Here is a 20660-nt window from a genome sequence, read left to right as displayed (position 1 = left end):
GGACAAGAAGATTTTTAAAGTTTGCAGAAAATAGGCCTAATATAAGCAAATTTTTGATTTTTTGACCCCCCCAGGGCAGGGTCAAATTTGACCCCAGGGGCATAATTTGAACAAACTTGGTAGAGGACTATTAGATGTCACTACATACCAAATTTGGTAGCCCTCAGCCCAATGGTTATGGACGAGAAGATTTTTAAAGTTTTCACCAAAAAGGCCTTATATAAGCAAATTTTCAATTTTTTAAACCCCCGGGACAGGGTCAAATTTGACCCCAGGGGCATAATTTGAACAAACTTGGTAGAGGACTATAAGAGGTCACTACATGGCAAATTTGGTAGCCCTAGACCCAATGGTAATGGACAAGAAGATTTTTAAAGTTTGCAGAAAATAGGCCTTACATAAGCAAATTTTCAATTTTTTAACCCCCCGGGGCTGGGTCAAATTTGACCCCAGGGGCATAATTTGAACAAACTTGGTAGAGGACAATAAGATGTCACTACATACCAAATTTGGTAGCCCTATGCCATACGGTTATGGACAAGAAGATTTTTAAAGTTTGCACAAATAAGCCTTATATAAGCAAATTTTCAATGTTTTGACCCCCCGGGGCAGGGTCAAATTTAACCCCAGGGGCATAATTTGAACAAACTTGGTAGAGGACTATAAGATGTCACTACATAGCAAATTTGGAAGCATTAGGCCCAATGGTTACGGACAAGAAGATTTTTAAAGTTTGCATAAAATAGGCCTTATTTAAGCAATTTTTTGACCCCCCGGGGCAGGGTCAAATTTGACCCCAGGGGCATAATTTTAACAAACTTGGTAGAGGACTATAAGATGTCAATACATACCAAATTTGGTAGCCCTAGAATGGTTATGGACAAGAAGATTTATAAAGTTTGCACAAAATAGGCCTTATATAAGCAAATTTTCAATCCCCGGGGCAGGGTCAAATTTGACCCCAGGGGCATAATTTGAACAAATTTGAAAGAGGTTCACCACAGGAACATTCCTGAGAAATTTCATCAGATTTGGACCAGTAGTTTAGGAGAAGAAGATGTTTAAAGAAAAAGTTAACGCACGGACGCACACACGACGGACACAGGACCATGACAAAAGCCCCGCTGGCCTTTGGCCATTGGAGCTAAAAATTGCAAATGTTAAAATTCTTAAGAAAAAATGTTTTAAAAAGTTATTTGAAAACAAGTGTTCCGCGGTCGGAGACATATGCCCCCCAAACAGGGCTTTGAACAAGTTACCCCAATTTCAATAGGGTTCATCTACTGTCCAAGGCAAATGCACATGTGAAGTATCAAGCCAATCGGTCAATTTGTTGACGAGTTATTGATTGGAAACAATTTTCACACTTAGTGTGATAGTGGCCTTGACCTTTGACCTAGTGACCCCAATTTCAATAGGCGTCATCTACTGTCCAAGGCCAATGCATATGTGAAGTATCAAGCCAATAGGTCAATTAGTTGACGAGTTATTGATTGGAAACGATGTTCACACTGAGTGTGATAGTGACCTTGACCTTTGACCTAGTGACCCCAATTTCAATAGGGGTCATCCACTGTCCAAGGCCAATGCACAAGTGAAATATCAAGCCAATCGGTCAATTCATTGACAAGTTATGGATCGGAAACAAACACAAAACAGACAGACAGACCGACCGACATCCAGAAAAACAATATACCGCTTCTTCTTCGAAGAGGGGCATAAAAATGCACCACTTACCGGTGTGTTTACATCCATTAACATTTAATTGTAAACCCCACAAAGTCACGTGATCTTGCACCCTGTCATCTATATACAGAAATATCACACACACACACACACAAATTGCCTTTAAAATGTTGTCAATGTTATGTAAACAAACCTGTGTCTCGGTGTCTTTCTTTCTAATAGACATAGGCTTGCCTTTCTTCTTGCCACTCCGGCGACTGTTAGTATTCTTGTCAGCAGCAACAACAACAGCAGCAGCAGTGTTGCTAGTGTTTTTGGTATCTGATGACGGGGACTGCTCTGATTCTGCCGGAGTCCCAGAATGTTCAAGTGCAACCGACAGGTCCGACGGTGTACTGATGTCATCTGACATAAAGTCTGAATTTGTGTCCTGAAGTATCACTGTTTTAGCCTCAATGTGGGGGCTGCTGTCCTGTCCCCAGGCCACCAGTACTGGCCTTGGACCCTCCAGGGGTGCAGGGAACTCATGCCCTTCACCCGCGCTTGGGCAGGCACTAGACAGGTCACTGTCCTCAGTACCACAGTTCACATCAGATCCCTTCTTCACTATATCCCCTGACAGATGGCCCCTTGGGGTCACACTGTCCACATCCCCATCAAGTCCTCCCATAGTTTCCATGGCAACAGCTGACAGTGTATTGGGCACAATAGCTATCTGTGTGACTGGCATTATCCCATTCTACCACTGGCTGGAATTAAACGCTTTTTCTCATGTGTCCACAGCATTGTTGCTGTGTACAAATTTGTTACCTTATATATACTGGTACGCTCACAAAAAGGCTGATGACTTTATTCAGCCAACAATAAAGTTGCCAGCAAAAATCCAATATAGCGGGCCAGGTATTAGTCTGCAGGCAGTACAGGTGGGCCTGAAAACACACAGAACTCTTCCTATTGGTATACACATACAAATGAAATATTCATCCAGTTATGGCGAGGTCATTATGAGGCAATCAATACCAATACTTGTAGCATACAAGCCCACAAAAGTTACTTCACAATTTTTATGTTCATTTTTCACACAAACATCTAAATAAATGGCGCAGAAAACCTGAAATAATCAGGTCTCCAATACTTGTCAATAGGCAGGTGGAAATAGAATGTCAGTAGAAGGCTTATATATTTCATCTTGTTAATACCACACATAGTAACTGTTGTAGAAATGATTTTGCGAAGTTGCACTTGTTTTTATATGTTTTGTTACAAACCAATGCTCTGCTATTTTTCATTAGAAAAATAATAACTTCATATTTCATGCAATCAAGTTTGTATCTGAATTTTTGTTATGATCAATACAATTTTAATAATTATTGCACAGAAGTGAAGTATTGATTTTATTTCACTCTTGAAGTGCTCACTTTAAAAATTGAAATTAGTGATGGTCATTAATAATAAAAATTTTAACAAGGGACAAAATTGTCACAAAACCAGGTTTTCATTGTGAAAAAAAAATCTGATAAAGGGAGAAAACTCAAACTGAACTTTTGAAATGACCAAAAATAATTAACCCCCTTTGTAAGTTTTTTTTTTTTTTTTAAATCTATTTTTAGTCGTGGCGACCTTGACATTGGAGATATTGACGTGATTCTTTCGTGGGACACACCGTCCCATGATGGTGAACAAATGTGCCAAATGATTTTAAAATCTCACAATGAATGACATAGTTATGGCCAGGACAAGCTTATTTATGGCCATTTTTGACCTTTGAACTCAAAGTGTGACCTTGACCTTGGAGATATCGACGTAATTATTTCGCGCGACACACCGTCCAATGATGGTGAACAAATGTGCCAAATGATTTTAAAATCTGACGATGAACGACATAGTTATGGGTCGGACAAGCTCATTTATGGCCATTTTTGACCTTTGAACTCAAAGTGTGACCTTGACCTTGGAGATATGGACGTAATTATTTCGCGCGACACACCGTCCAATGATGGTGAACAAATGTGCCAAATGATTTTAAAATCTGACAATGAACGACATAGTTATGGCCCGGACAAGCTTATTCCGCCAGCCCGCCAGCCAGCCAGCCAGCCCGCCAGCCAGCCAGCCCGCCAGCCAGCCAGCCCGCCCGCATTCGCCAATCTAATAACCAGTTTTTTCCTTCGGAAAACCTGGTTAATAAGCAATAGAAATTACATTTGAAAGTTACAATATTTGATTCAATAATGCCGATGCGGAATTCAGCAATATCGTTTAATTAGTAAACCTATGTAATTTCAAAACAAGAGATGTGTTTGTCGGAAACACAATGCCCCCTACTGCGCCGCTTTTATTTATTATATTTTTTTATCATTTGGCAGGTACAGATAATTATCTCCCTTTCAAGCTTATTACTTCCCTTGGATTAGTTTTTTTTACCTTTGACCTTGAAGGATGACCTTGACCTTTCACCACTCAAAATGTGCAGCTCCATGAGATACACGTGCATGCAAAATATCAAGTTTCTATCTTCAATATTGCAAGGTTAAAGTTTTGGGACAGACAGACAGACAGGCCAAAAACAATATACCCTTGATCTTTAATCCCGGGGCATAACAAATATCAAATTAATCAATATTATTTTGAAGATTATAGTACCTCTATATCAATTTTGAAATGGCATTTAATATAATATTTTGATGGTACAAATTTAACTTCCCAATAAATTACTAATTGTTTCAATCGACCATACACGCCCATTGATAATTTAAAAAGATATCGCCTAGGTCTTTGTGGCAAGTATGCCAAGGACTAACAATTTATTATTTAACTGCAGATTTTACTTTATTGTTAGAGTCCAAATGATGTGGACAATTTTCGTAAGCATTTCAAAATTAAGCATTTTTAGCGTTTTAAGCAATTAATTTCTTTAAGTTGTTATCCCCACGCTTTTCCGAGAAAAAGTGGGGATTATGTGGTTATCTCCGCCGTCCGTCTTGGCCACTATCTCCTCCTACACTATTAGCACTAGAACCTTGAAACTTACACACATGGTAGCTATGAGCATATGTGTGATGGTGACAGTGACGGAATTTTGATCTGATGCCTGGGTCAAAAGTTATGGGGTTTGGGGTGGCGCCGGGTCAGAGATTTTCCTGCAACTGCGATTCATTTTTCTAATGTTAATGAATCTGTGAAAAAAATGAAACATGCCTATTCAGGGGAGGGGGGGGGGGGGGGGGGGGGTAGGTGTATCAGGAGCCTACAGGGTTTAAGTGAGGTTAGTTGGAACTTACTTCAATTATGGCGTCGTGTTTGAGTTTTTTGTGAAGGAGTAGTGGATATTTTCACCTGGTAAGCCACTTAATATTTATATTTCTTTTAAATGATTACGCCATTTCAGCTGTGTGTTTGTGCTTCCCTAGGTTTCGTAGACGTCAGAATAAACAAGAGCCATCAAAGGTCAAGGTAATATAGTCATATTCTAAGTGGAAGAGGACCAAAATTGAAACATATTAATCGCTTATGTTTTAAAGAAGTTGTACTTTATAGACCATTCTGAGTTCAGGTATATTTTCCACAATCTATTGAACATTTGTAAAACATAAAACAAACTTATAAGATTTTATTTCAAATTTGATAGCAATAGCTTGGGTGGGATGGTTGGACGGTCCTTCAAAAATAAAATAAATAAATAAATATATATATTTTTTTAAACATGTTTACAAAAAAAATAATTCTTTTTGGGTGGTGGGATGGGGATGGGGATGGAGAGGGGGGTATAATGTGGGGCCGTGGTCATTAATTAAATGAGCTTTCAAAAATAAAATAAACAAGAGCTGTCGGAAGGACAGCATGCTCAACTTTTCTCAGGCTTGATAGCATAATAAATGCTTGATATTGAAGCAAAAGGAGTATCAAGAAAGACAGCATTTGGCTATTTGCATTAGTGACAGTAAATAAAAAATGAAGTTACGTTAAAATCAACTGTAGACATCATTTACAATTTAATATTATTTATTTCTTTTTTTTTTAAATGCAACATATTTTGTATATTTTTTTTTTTTAATATCATGTAGATCAGGGGACAAAAAAAATTCTAAACTGCAGGACTAGTGCATAACATTTTTCACTTGTCCTGCAAACACATGCACTCGTCCTTCAAATATGTGTGAAATATTTGCCAAGGGCTGATAAGTGATATGACTTATAAAGTTTCCGATATCACTGCTAAAATGCTACTTTCTCAGTTATTCATGCCAGCTGATCACCAGCTTAAACCGTACTTTGCGGTTAAATAATTCTTTAAAAATCAAAATGTACAGTGAATGCAGTTGGATGGTTACCTGTCAACATGGACACACAAATTTTACACCAAAAAGCCAATATTCACTCGGGACAAAGTGTTTTTGACCTTGAAAGTTAAGGTCATTTAAAGGTCAAGTTCAATTTCAACTTGCCAGGTACAGTACCCTCATGATAGTTAGAAAGTTTGAAAGCAATAGCCTTGATACTTTAGAAGTAAAGTGCATCTAAACACAAAATTAAACAAAATATTCTAAGTTACTAAGTCAAAAAAGGGCCATAATTTCTAGAATAGACACTGCATTGCCTAATTTCGATCACTTTGTTCACATTTAGAACACGGCTCTCGTGATGACGTCACACACATGCACTCAACGTATTTTGTTTAACTAACATAACTACGCTTGAAAATAAATACAGACATGATTAAAATAAGGAAAAAATAAGTATAATTGCATTTCAAAATCTTCCTTAAACTGAAGGAATCCCAATGTATGCCTATTCCATTATTTTTTGGGGCACATTAATTGCAGACCACTGCACTAGTGTTAACACAACACATTCATGTATTTGATTTATTTTAAAGAAAATTTGTTTATTTTTTCATGATTCCCAGAAAATGTTGCATGGAACAAACTGTGCGCTCACATCACAAAAATAGTTGCCATGACAATATACACATGTTCAGTGGGTAAACCATGTCCTTATTGGATGCAAATTTTATCAAATCTGTATAGTAACTGATATGCCCAAACTTTATTTGAACAAATTGCGAACGTTGTTTTTTTTAAATTCTTGAGCACTTTTTTCGTGTCAAAGTTGCTCAAAAGAAGATCTACTGATAGAACAAAAACTTGTTAAATTGTAAATAAAAAAGTTTAATTAACCTTTCAGTTTCTATAAATATTGTCAAGTGACCCAAAATGACGCTGCCCCATTTTGTTTTGCCTCTATTTGATACATAAGCTACATCTGTTGATGTCATAAAATAACCAATTGTATGTTATACACAATTTACTACATTTGTGGTTCCTTATGTGGCAAATAGCTGTTTCAAAGTTAAGATATGGTTGATTGGTTTGCAATTGATGTATTTTTATGTATTTTTCTTAATGCAAAACTTATGAACACTTAACACCCAATTGAAATAATATGTTAAGGGTATCGGGTCGTTTCGCCCTCAAACATGTTCGCCCTAGGTCACTCTGAGTCGTTTTGCCCCGGGTCGTTTTGCCCTTACAAGTGGGTCATTTCTCCCTTATTTTAGTTTGAACTAGATCTTTGCCACAGACGTGACGAAACCCCCCCACATGTCTCATTGACACAGAATATTTTGCATGTTTTCTTCACAAAAAACAGCGAACACCATGCAAAATGTTTAAAACGCAATAAGTGACCCCGTGACCTAGTTTTTGACCCGGCATGGCCCATGTTCGAACTTGACCTACACATCATATAGATACACCTTTTGACCAAGCGTGGTGAAGATCGGATGAAAATTACTTGAATTAGAGAGCGGACACCATGCTGAATGTGTATAACGTACTAAGTGACCCTGTGACCTAGTTTTTGACCCGGCATTGCCCATATTCGAACTTGACCTAGACATCATCTGGATAAACTTCTACCCAAGTTTGGTGAAGATGAGATAAAGACTATTTGAATTAGAGAGCACCAAGCTGAATGTGTTAAATGCACTAAGTTAAACCGTGACCTAGTTTTTGACCCGGCAAGGCCCATGTTCAAACTTGGCCTTAAGATCATCTAGATAACAAGAGCTGTCACCATGAATGATTTATGCTCCCTATAAACGCTTGGTAGAAGTAATGAGCTTTTTTCGAAACCAAAACGCAGATCTCGAAACCTAAACGTGGACCCTAAGTTCAAGGTCAAGGTCACATGCCAAATATGAAATTGCTATCTGAAGCGACATAGAAGTTATGAATTTTTTCGAAAACTTAACGCAAAGTGTGAAGGACAGACGGACAGACAGTTGAGATTAACAGTATTGTCATAAGAGATGTTCAGTATCAATTTGAAGTAAATCGGTGTAGAAATGAAGAAGTTAATGTAAAAGGCAATTTTGGGTGGGCGTGGTCTATGTGGGCGGGGCGCCCCAGGGTTGGTTATGGGGCCATGCATAGTTGAGATTGACCGTATTGTCATAAGAGATGTTCAGAATCAATTTGAAGTAAATCGGTGTAGAAATGAAGAAATTATAGTAAAAGGCAATTTTGGGTGGGTGTGGTCTATGTGGACGGGGGCGCCCCCCCTAAGGGTTGGTAATGGGGCCATACATAGTTGAGATTGACCGTATTATCATAAGAGATGTTCAGTATCAATTTGAAGAAAATCGGTATAGAAATGAAAAAGTTATCGTAAAAGGCAATTTTGGGTGGGCGTGGTCTATGTGGGCGGGGCGCCCCTGGGTTGGAAATGGGGCCATGCATAGTTGAGATTGACCGTATTGTCATAAGAGATGTTCAGTATCAATTTGAAGTAAATCGGTGTAGAAATGAAGAAGTTAATGGAAAAGGTAATTTTGGGTGGGCGTGGTCTATGTGGGCGAGGCGCCCCAGGGTTGGTAATGGGGCCATGCATAGTTGATATTGACCGTATTGTCATAAGAGATGTTCGGTATCAATTTGAAGTAAATCGGTGTAGAAATGAAGAAGTTAATGTAAAGTAACATAAAAAAAATGAGTGAAAATCTCTGACCTGGCCCCATCCCAACCCCCATAACTTTTTACCCAGGGGTCAGATGGACGGACGGCATATATCCACAATATCCCCATGCTTTTCAAAAAGCGTGGAGATAAGGCCAAAACAAAATAATGTTGTGGTTAAGGTTACGGGCAAAAAAATATTAGGGTAGGTAGGTAGGAAAAACATTATTTTTTTATTTTATTTTGTTGAACGGCTTTTTCCAATACATACATAGGCAATCTAGCACAAAAACCATTTAACTGCTGATAAGGATGAATGGCCAATACATGGCTTCAACTTGTCTGTAGCCTTACATTGACTTTTTATCCATATCAAAAAGAAACTTCAGAAAACTTTTTATATAAAGAAAAATACAGTAAATGTTGATGAATAATAACCCGAAAATACTTTGAAAAACATAGCTTAATTACTAAGGCTAACACCTTTTTGATAGTCATACCTAAACTGAAGGCTTTAAAAGCCCTGAACTCAGGAGCATGGTCGCACTTTTTATGTAAAACATTAAATAAAATTGACGAAGAAGATGATTTCTAAATTGTGTCGCAGAAGCTCTATGCATTTAATACGTAAAGCGCCTCCCCGTTGAGTCTGAGTGAGTGAACTAGGGCTGGCCCAAAATTTCTCTGAGTCAACTTGTTTCCGTCTTTCGGTGCGCAAAAACTGGTTTTGAAATAATTATATACTTTCAACTTGCTTATACCGTAAAAATCCAGTCATAAGTCGAGATTTTTTACCTCAAAAATTTGATTAAATTTACAGTCTCGACTTATGAAAAAAAATGATGACATTCTACCAAGATCGATCCCCGCGGTAATGGTTAAAGTTGTTGTTGTTGTTGTTGTATAGAAAACTTGTTGAAAAAGGACACACAAAAAGTCGTCTTTTAATTGATACTTACCAATTAATATAACCACAGTTTGCCGCAAAATTTCCCGTTTTTATTTTCATAATTTAATCCAAAGTTTTCATGTTAGCAGGTGTTTTTTTACAACTGAACGTGTAAACAAAAGTTCACGTCATTTTTAAAGTCTAGCGAGAATTGGCAACCTGTGTGAATTGACAGTTTGACGTCATCAAAGGAAAGCCGCTTCCCTTTCAAGAAGCCATAAAGCATCACCCTTCTCACCAATAAAATAAGATTCCTTTAATTTGTAATGCGACATGTGTAACCAATCGCGAGTTTGTTATTCACTGGTAATCATTTAATTATGTTTGAGCACATGCATAGCTCCGCCTTTTTAACTGTTATGTAGAACAAAGGTGGAGTTAGCGGTCTATTGGTTATGTCAATCATTGTTATAAAAACCTGTTTTAACCATGAAGTAATCAATTGTTTTGATAGATTAAAGGTACAAAGATTTGATTACAGTGATCACAGTGTGTCATCGGATTATAAGTTTGTGGATTATTACTAGCATGGACAATTTAGTGCAAACTTTATAATAATAATTTATTAATTTGACTAACGCATTTGATTTGTGAAAATGCCTGGAAAACGCAAACGTCATGTGTATGACAATGCGTTTAAAATACGTGTGATAGAATTTGCAGAGCAATCAAATAATAATAGTTCTGCTGAACGCGAGTTTGGTGTTTCGTATGTCGTTGTTGTGTAAATTACAATGTACATGTATATACGTTCTGGTTTCCTATGTTGTTGTCTTTGTTTTTATGTGGTTCATAATGATTTGCTTGTCTATATTTTTATATATTATTTTCGATTTCCTAAATAAATATCGTATTGATTATATTGAACAAAGTACATAATACACGTTTCCGCTATGTCTACGTCGCACAGGGCTATACTGACATCATGGTCTATGTATAGAATAAAAACTTCCCGTACATTTAAAATGGCGTCTGTTTATGAAATTCGTGGACGGACAATTTTTGACTCGACTTATGACTTGGACATATACAAAATCTCCGATTTTTGTATCATTTTTTACCCCCCGACTTATGAGCGGGTTTTTACGGTATTTCTTTTTAACGACAACAAGGGCATAGTACATATCTTAATTTAACATACAGTTTTCAATATAGAAATAATTAGTATGGTACTTGTCAAAGTACAAACATAAGTTATTTTATAGATGTACATTTAACAGTGGTGTCGATGGTCCCAAATTTGAAATCCTGAGAATTAGGCTGGGGGTATTGGAACCGCAGCCGCAGGAACCCAACAGGAATTAAGGGCAGTGCCCCTCCACCCCATTAAAAGTCCATACTAATTGTGCTTTTTTATAGTCTTTCCAATTGTATTTTCAGGTGAATACAATCTGAAATATTATAAACCACACCGTCGTATCACTGCATGTGTATTCGTCATTCTATTTCTTCTTTAAAGAACTTCGAAAATAAATTATAATGGACGAAAAACATAATGTATCCGAAAACGACAGTCCGAAAAATTGTACGCGTTTTGCACATAAAATAGAATGTGCATATCGTTTTTGACAGCAGAAAATGAACACCAGAAACCTTGCAAATATCGAATTGGGTTGATAAATTGCTTTACACTAGCACATTTTGTGGGTAAAAACAACTTAATTAACACCTTTTAATTTCAAACGTTAATCGGCAGAAAGGTGTAACATCATCGAGATAGAACGAATTATATAATTATCATCCTTTAATCGATGGATTGATAGTCAGGAGAAAGGTGTACAGTGATCAGCTTAAAAATAATTTGTTTATTGTTACGCTTCTTTTCATTTGTTTATCTTTAAATACGATGTTTGCCATCGGTCGCTATATTGTTTGCGGACGACAGTATCAACTGTGTATTCCGAGTATACAGTGTCTGCGCATGAATGACCCAATATTATTTGTGAGCAAACTCAATGCTGATTGGCCAGCTAACACGTGCACTTCAATAACAGTAAGGTCAAGCGATGTCTAATGCTCTGGTGCAGACTAGTTTTCGTTTTTTGTTGAAATTGCGAACACTTTCATTGATAAAAAGAGAAAATATTGTAAACCAGTATGTATTTAAATGGCGGATGTTTTCATTGAAATTTTACGAGATTTTAGCATGTTCGCAAATCAGATTTTTCTTGAGCCGAATTCTCAATACTTTTGCAAATGGCTGAAATGGCGAACGACAGTGCAAGCCTCACCGGACGAGGCTAACGGTGCGCTCGTAAAACGCACTCCGTTAAAAAAGTCGGCGTGGCTAAAAAACGTTCATCCGGAGTCCTGTAGGCTATAGTTTTAATTTTATCGCGTTTTTTTTCTTTTGGCTTTTAATTTTGAATAAAATGTTGTAGGGTCGCAGCAAAATAATAGGCTCGGTCGGGTAAACGTAACCACAACATTATTTTGTTTTGGCCTAAATATAAAAATAAATCAGAATAAACATAAACTAGAGAGCGGACACCATGCTAAATCCTTGAAATGCACTAGGTGACCCCGTGACCTAGTTTTAGACCCTGCATGACCCATATTTAAACTTGACCTAGATATTGTCTTGATACAACTTCTGACCAAGTTTGGTAAAGATCAGATGAAAACTACTTCAATTAGAGAGCGGACACCATGCTAAATCATAGAAATGCACTAAGTGACCCCGTGACCAAGTTTTTGACCCGGCATGACCCATATTTGAACTTTTTTTTTTTTTTTTTTTTTTTCTCATTTATTTTTCACATTTCTTTACATTGTAGTTTACATCCATAATTACTAGAATACGGAAAAACATAAGAAAGTGTATGATAATAATGTACATTTTGAACTATAACATATCAAATATTTAGCGTATGCGTGATTATATTTTAAAAATTGTTTACATTGCCAATGTTAGATAAAGAGCTTTGTGATTTATAGCAAAAACATAAAACTAATAATTTATGTTTACTAAACATAGAGGTTTTATATCTAGAAAAAGTAAAGAAAATATTTTACAACAAGATTTGTTTCAATGGAATTGTTGTAAGTATTTGTTATTGTTTTTAGAAGGATTTTTTTTTTATTAAATTGTTTTGCCATAAAATTTGTCTGGGTAGCATTATTTGTGGTTTGTAGAATGTATGATTCACCTAAATTGAATCCATTTTTTTTGGTGTTGTTCATATTTATTTTTTACAAGGGCAATCTCAGATTCAATTTTTATTCTCGTGTTTAGGTATTCAATAAAGTGAGGAAAGATTGGTATGCATTTTTTGTATTTCATTTTAAATATAAACGATTTTAATAGTATCACAATAAAGTTAAAAACATCAGAGTGTAGTTTTTTCTCAGTGCATCCAAAGAAAGCATGAGTTTTATTTATTTCAATTAATATGTTTTGACTGGCAAGAAACGTTTCCATCTTTTTCCATATTATTTGAATGTGTTGACACTCCCAAAATAAGTGGTCTATTGTTTCAATATGTGATTGACAGAAATCACATAATGTGCTGTTGCTTAGTTTGCATTTAAAAAGATATGTGTTTGTGGGGACGATTCGCATGATAAATTTATATTGAAAGCTGCGTAAAGACATGTCGATGGTTGAAATGTGGGGAACAATATGGATTTTTTTCCAAGTGGTTGAGTCTATATCGGTAAAATTCGTGTTCCATTTGTTTTCAAGAATGTCATTGTCCTCGTTTTGTAACTGAATATTGTATATGAATTTATTAGGATATTTTGTTTTGATTATTGCTTTTGACAACGTTTCGTCTGGTTGATTGATATCGAGGTCATGAATGCTTTCTTCAGTTTTATATTCTTTTGGGATTGATGTGATTAGGGTATTGAATTTCATAAAATCATTGTTATTGATGTCGTAGAGGTATTTAATGTTTTCAAAATTATACATGGTTTTATTTCTAAAGTCAAAAAGTTGATATACGTATTTTATCCCTCTGTCATACCAATCGCGATAAAATAATGTTTTTCCGTTTGCTGTTATTGACTTGTTATTCCATATTATTTCCTTTTTGATGCGTTTTTGTGAATGTCGTGACTTGTATATTGTATTTGCTGCAGACCACGATGTAATGACGTCGTGGAAAAAGGTGTTACCTCCGCTTATTTCTGTTATAGTTTTTTCACTAAGTTCGCTTTCAAAAATTAGTTCGTTTCCATATTTATTTAATATCAAGTCCCATAAAAGTTTCCATTTACCACAGTTTTCTGAGTCTAAATATCTTTTTATCCAGCTACTTTTTATTGAAGTTAAGAATTTATTAATGTTTGTAAGGTTTAAACCACCACTTTCATACTTTTTATATAAAGTTTTTCTTTTAATTTTGTCCGGCTTGTTGTCCCATATAAAGTTAAATATACTGTTTGTTATACTATTCAGTATTGAGCTCGATGGGTTCGGTAAAACTGAAAATGGGTAGATTAATTTTGGCAACGCAAAAGTTTTAATGACAGTAATTTTGCCCATTAAGGTAAGTTTCCTGTGTTGCCATTGTTTTAAACATGTGTTAAACTCATTTAGCTTTGGGATTAGATTATTTTGTAAATTCAACTCACTTTGGTTACAAAAAGTAATTCCTAAAGTTTTTGCTTCTTGAGATGTCCAAATAAAAGGTCTTTCATTGCAGAATTTGATGTTGGTTTTGTTCAAGGATCCAGTTCGTAATATCGTTGATTTCGCGGTATTAAGGTTTAGGCCTGATATCTTTTTGAATTCATTTAGGGTTTCCACCAATGCTCTAAATGATTGCTCGCATCCATTGATGAAAAAAGTTGCGTCATCGGCGAAGAAGGTTTGTTTTATTTCTTTTCCCAATACATTTATTCCTTTAATTTTGCTATTTTGCTCAATGTAGTTTGACAATAGTTGCAAGCATATAATAAATAATGTGGATGATAATGGACAGCCTTGTCTGACTCCTTTTTTTATTTCAAAACTATCTGAAAGATGCCCATTGTTTATGATTAGACTTTTTATGTTAGTGTAAAATACTTCGACCCATTTAATCAGGCTTGACCCAAAATTCAATTTCTTAAGACATTTTAGTATAAATGAATGGTTAAGGCTATCAAAAGCTTTTTCAAAATCTGCAAAAAATAACAGTCCAGGTTTTTGTTTTACATTTAAGTGTTCTATTACATCAAATATCAAACGGACATTTTCTCCAATGTATCGATTTTTCATAAATCCGGTTTGGTCAAAGGATATAATTTCAGGTAGGCATTTTTTAATTCGGTTCGCGATGGTTTTTGTAGCAATTTTATAGTCTGTATTTAATAAACTTATAGGTCTCCAGTTTGCGAGATAATCTAAATTTTTTCCTGCTTTAGGTAGAAGTGTGATAATACTTTGTTTTTGCAACTCAGTAAGTTCGCCTTTACCAAACGAATAATTTATTGAATTTATAAAATAGGGCTTCAGCGTGTTCCAAAACATTTTATAAAACTCGACTGTTAGGCCATCTGAACCTGGGCTTTTGTTGTTACTCATTTCTAACAGTGCGATTCCGCATTCATATTCGTTAAGTTTTCCTTCACACAATTGTTTGCTTTCGTTGGTTAATGTTTTAATTTCAGTGCTGAAAAAAATGTTGTTATCATCTTTTTCTTCTGGTAAATCATTTTTAAACAGGTTTTTATAGTATCTTACTTCGGCTTCCATGATTTCATCCTTTGTTTTAAGTGTTTTACCATTTTCGAGAAGTGTATTAATTGCTTTTCTTTCGGCATTTCTCTTCTCTAGGTTTGCAAAATAGGCTGTATTATGTTCATTGTTTTCTATTTTGATAGCTTTAGCTCTAAGTATTGAACCATTTATTTTTGTTTCATAAATTTGTTCTAGTTTCAGTTGTTTTTGTTTGATTAATTCTGAAAGCTCGTCGTTATTGTTATTTATATTATTATTATTATTATTATTATTATTATTATTATTATTGCAAACCATTTGTTTTTCGATCAGGCGAATCTCCTCTTCCAATGTGTTTTCTTCTATTTGGGTTTGTTTCTTTTTGTAGGACGTATATTTAATAGTTTCATTTCGTACAGTACCTTTTATAATTTCCCAAATTGTATTTGGATTTGAGTCTGGGTTAGCATTTACCACATCGTTTATACTTATCTTAATCTTTTCTTGATATTCAATATCTAATAGAGTTATTTAATTTGAAATAACCTGGGCCTTTTCCTAAAAGAGATTCGTTGATTGATAAATATACTAGAGAATGGTCGGTTTTATATCCAGGTTTTATGCTACATATATTGATTAAGTTACATAAGTTTTCAGATATCAGGAAATAATCAAGTCTACAATGTATTGGTGGTTTTGTATTTGAATGCCAGGTATATTGTAATTTTTCTGGGTGTTTAGTTCTCCAGATATCTGTTAGTTCGCATGTCGATATTATATTTAGAAGAATATTTCTGCATTTTGAGTGTGTTTTATTACTTCCATTCTTCTTATCTATATTTGTGTTCAAGACAGTATTAAAGTCTCCACCTACGATGTATGATTTTTCATTATGCTTGAGCAGGTAATTTTGTAGTGTATTAAAAAGTGTTATGTCGTCAGAATTTGGTCCGTAAACGTTAATTAATGTGATAATTTTATTTTGAATTTTAATATCGGCAGAAAGTAATCGACCCTCTATAATTTCTGTGCTTTGGATAATTTCTATATTGCTTTTAGGATGAATAAAAATCCCAACCCCTTCGCTGTTTGTTTTATTTCCACTATAAACGAATTTCCCGGGCCAATCCTGTTTCCATTTTTCAAAATTATCTTTTGATAAGTGGGTCTCCTGTAGCATGTATATTGAGTGATTTAAACCTTTAAGCCATTCAAAAATGTGTAATCTTTTGTTTTTATTGCTTAAACCGCGAACATTAACTGTTGATATTAAGGATTCCATCGATGATTGTTTATATAGTGTGCATAGTTTTTATGGCAAAACAATTGTTGTGTGAACGCATATTGCGTTTTTATATTGAGATAGAAAGAAATCATTTTGTATTGTGGTCGTAAAAACGTAGATCGTCTTATTGTGTAAAAACATTATTTACTAGTGCAAAATGTCATGTTTAAAATTACACATGAAATGTTTGCAAATTATTGGACGTAGTTCAATAGTAATATGAGATGGATGTAGAAAAGATTTGTATCAAAAAGTAAAAAACAAAAAAAAAAAAAAAATGATAACGTAGAAAAGGAACGTTAATACACAAATTAACACGATAAATGTGACAAATAGAACAACAATAGAAAACGACTATGCATACACGTTTTAAGTATCCCTTTGTCCATGACAAAATGCGAAAAACAAAAGTGGACAAAGAGATCATAACGTGTTCTGCTAAAATGCATGCCTATCTTTACCTATTTTCACACCATTTTCTTGGTAGGGATTTTTGTAACAATTGTTTGCTCTAATTGTTTTATTCCAAGAAAAAAAAATGTATAGGTAGTTAGAGTTTTCTTGATAGTTTATAATTAAGGCATGTAAATTATATGTTTTATAAGCCTCATTTGACGCTATGCCATGTTTTAATTTACATAACGTAAATTACATTGTTTGTTGCACTAATAATCATGTAAAAGAAAGGTAGTTAATTTGAATGTTCGTATAAGTAAACAATTTATTTATAATTAAATCTAGATTTCAAATTAAATTTAATGAATATAAAAATATGAAAGTACTTTGGATATTTGCTGTTACAGACATATTATAAACATACAACATCAGGTTTTTTAACATCGTTGTTCTTGATAAACTTTATCATATATTGTAGTGCATTTAATTACAATGGTATATTAGTGCGCATTTTTTAGAGCGCTTGTTGTTTTTAATACATAACATAAGTTTCTAACAATAAATGTTACATTATGGCTACGCCGCATGTAAAGTGTCAACTTATTTATAGAGATAAAATAGTTGTATTTACATAACGTAAATTACATATATTGTTGCACTAATAATCATGTAAAAGAAAGGTAGTTAATTTGAATGTTCGTATAAGTAAACAATTTATTTATAATTAAATCTAGATTTCAAATTAAATTTAATTAATATTAATTAATTATTAATATTAATATATTTGAACTTGACCTAGATATTGTCTTGATACAACCTCTGACTAAGTTTGGTAAAGATCAGATGAAAACTACTTCAATTAGAGAGCGGACACCATGCTGAATCCTTGAAATGCACAAAGTGACCCTGTGACCTAGTTTTTGACCCGGCATGACCCATATTTGAACTTGACCTAGAAATTGTCTAGATACAACTTCTGACCAAGTTTGGTAAAGATCGGATGAAAACTATTTGAATTAGAGAGTGGACACGAAAAGTGTGGCAGACTGACAGACAGTGCGAAAACTATATACCCCCTTTTCTTCGAAAAAGGGGGCATAATTATTCTTACCAAGTTTGGTGAAGATCGGATAAAAACTACTTGAATTAGAGAGCGGACACCATGCTGAATGTTAAAAAACGCACTAAGTTTACCCGTGACCTAGTTTTTGGCCCGGCATGGCCCATGTTCAAACTTGGCCTAGAGATCATCTGGATAAAACTTCTGACCAAATTTGGTGAAGATTGGATGAAAACTACTTGAATTAGAGAGCGGACAACATGCTGAATGTTTAAAACGCACTTAGTGACCCCGTGACCTAGTTTTTGCCCCGGCAAGGCCTAGACATAATCAAGATACTACTGCTGACAAAGTTTGAAGAAGATCGGCTGAAAACTACTTGAATAAGAGAGTGGACACAGACCCACCGACAGACTGACTGACCGACAGACAGACTGTTCACTCCTATATACCCCTTAAACTTCGTTTGTGGGGGTATTATTACAATTAAAGCAAATTAATTAACATGCAAATTATCTTTAATTGAATAATTTATTAAAGTAGGTTGTATGTAACACCTATCACACCTCTTAGGCTCTTACACACAGCTATATCACCTGTGAAATATACCAACTACAAGTGTGAGACGTTAATTGTGACAACCATATATTCAGATAATTAAAAAAATAATATTTGATGTGTAACATGTATTTGTAATGTCTTGTTGCTGTAGTTAGTAACTCAACACAATCTTGTGCTTTAGAAATGTGCAGCGTAAGGAATAACAAACTTTTTTTTCTTGTCTACACTCTAAGCAGTACCGTAAAAAACCAGTCATAAGTCGAGATATTTTTCCTCAAAAATTTGATTAAATTAACAGTCTTGACTTTTGAGGTCGTCCATGAAAAAAAATGATGACATTCTACCAAGATCGATCCCCGCGGTAATGATTAAAGTTGTTGTTGTTGTTGTATAGAAAACTTGTTGAAATACGACACACGAAATGTCGTCTTTTAACTGATACTTACCAATTAATATAACCACAGTTTGCCGCAACATTTCCCTTGTTTTTATTTTCATAATGTAATCCAAAGTTTTCATGTAAGCAGGTGTTTTTTTACAACTGAACGTGTAAACAAAAGATTGAGTCATTTTAAAGTCAAGCGAGAATTGGCAACCTGTGTGCATTGACAGTTTGACATCATCAAAGCAAAGCCGCTTCCTGTCACGAAGCCATAAAGCATCATCCTTCTCGCCGATAAAATAAGATTCCTTTCATTTGTGAAGCGACATGTTTAACCAATCGTGAGTTTGTTATTCACTGGTAATAGTCCAATTATGTTTGAGCACGTGCATAGCTCCACATTTGAAACCGTTATGTAGAACATAGGTCGAGTTAGCGGTTTATTGGTTATGTCAATCATTGTTATAAAAACGTGTTTTACCGAGGAAGTAATCAATTGTTTTGATAGTCAGATTAAAAGTACAAAGATTTGATTACAGTGATCACAGTGTGTCATCGGATCATAAGTTTGTGGATTATTACTAGCGTGGACAAATTAGTGCAAACTTCACAATAATTATTTATTAATTTGACTTACACATTTGATTTGTGAAAATGCCTGGAAAACGCAAACGCCATGCGTATCACAATGCCTTTAAAATACGCGTGATAGAATTTGCAGAGCAATCAAAGAATAATCGTGCTGCTGAACGCGAGTTTGGTGTTTTGTATGTCGTTGTTGTGTAAATTACGATGTACATGTATATACGTTCTGGTTTCCTATGTTGTTGTCTTTGTTTTTATGTGGTTCATTATGATTTGCTAGTCTATATTCAGTGCTTTCCACAGGATTTTTGTCAGGCGCCCCGGGGCTGATAGGGGTGGTTTGGGAGGGGTGTTCCCTCCCAACGTTGATTTTTTTAAAATTTAACGTGTCAATTCACATTCTGTGGTGCGTTATAATCAAAGAAAAACAGCGTAAAAAAACATCATTTGGTGCGCTATGACTCTTCAAGAAAATCCCCCAGTCATTTAAAAATATATATAGTTTGTTATATTGTTTAATTGTTTTAAAACTTTCCTGCACAGATAGTAAAATCCCGACTCGAACGATTCACCAATACATCCGTTTCAACCCGACTCTATTACTGTATACTTACTACAGTCTTCGAAATTAGCTTTGAAAAGTTACATGCCAGTCGGGCCAGTTACTTAAGAATTTTTACATGCCCAACATATTTTTTACATGCCCAAACTTTTTTAACCAAAATTATAACAAATCACAACATTTTAACACTTACATGCTACACATAGTAAAGCAGAACATTTGTTTCAATAGTAGTGAATACAATTAAAGTTAATCAATCAATAGAATTAAGACGGTCGATAGTTACACCAGTGCTCTTGAAAAGAGCGTTTTCTGGGGTCATCGTACCATTTTTTGGCTTCCTTATTCTCTAAATCATTGTCAATTTTCTATTTTGGAAGTGCTTTATCGGGCTTAGCCCCATCAACATACCTAAGATACTTCCTCTATGTCGACAATGACATTTGTTTACATTAACAAAAACGGAAGGGTATTACTTGATTGAAATGATCGATTCAAAAAGCATCTTCTTGATTAATGTCTAGAGAAACCGTCGATAAGAACCGAATGTGACCGAACTGCATCGGTCAAAAACAATAACAATGACGTGTG

General features: G+C 34.9%; 1 protein-coding gene across 6 annotated transcripts in view; it reads right to left on the bottom strand.

The window, feature by feature from the left end:
* LOC127847498 (E3 ubiquitin-protein ligase MARCHF8-like) overlaps nucleotides 1-20660 on the bottom strand; it is a 68459-nt gene that overhangs the window by 24374 nt on the left and 23425 nt on the right. For all 6 annotated transcript variants that reach the window (XM_052379500.1, XM_052379503.1, XM_052379502.1 and 3 more), the window contains one exon: nucleotides 1880-2615. In XM_052379500.1, the coding sequence (XP_052235460.1) occupies nucleotides 1880-2416 (537 nt within the window). In that variant the 5' untranslated portion in view covers nucleotides 2417-2615. The remainder of the gene's footprint in view (nucleotides 1-1879; nucleotides 2616-20660) is intronic.

This window comes from Dreissena polymorpha, chromosome 10, assembly GCF_020536995.1.
Source record: "Dreissena polymorpha isolate Duluth1 chromosome 10, UMN_Dpol_1.0, whole genome shotgun sequence".
NCBI lineage: Eukaryota > Metazoa > Mollusca > Bivalvia > Myida > Dreissenidae > Dreissena > Dreissena polymorpha.
This window is presented reverse-complemented; position numbering and strand designations above follow the sequence as displayed.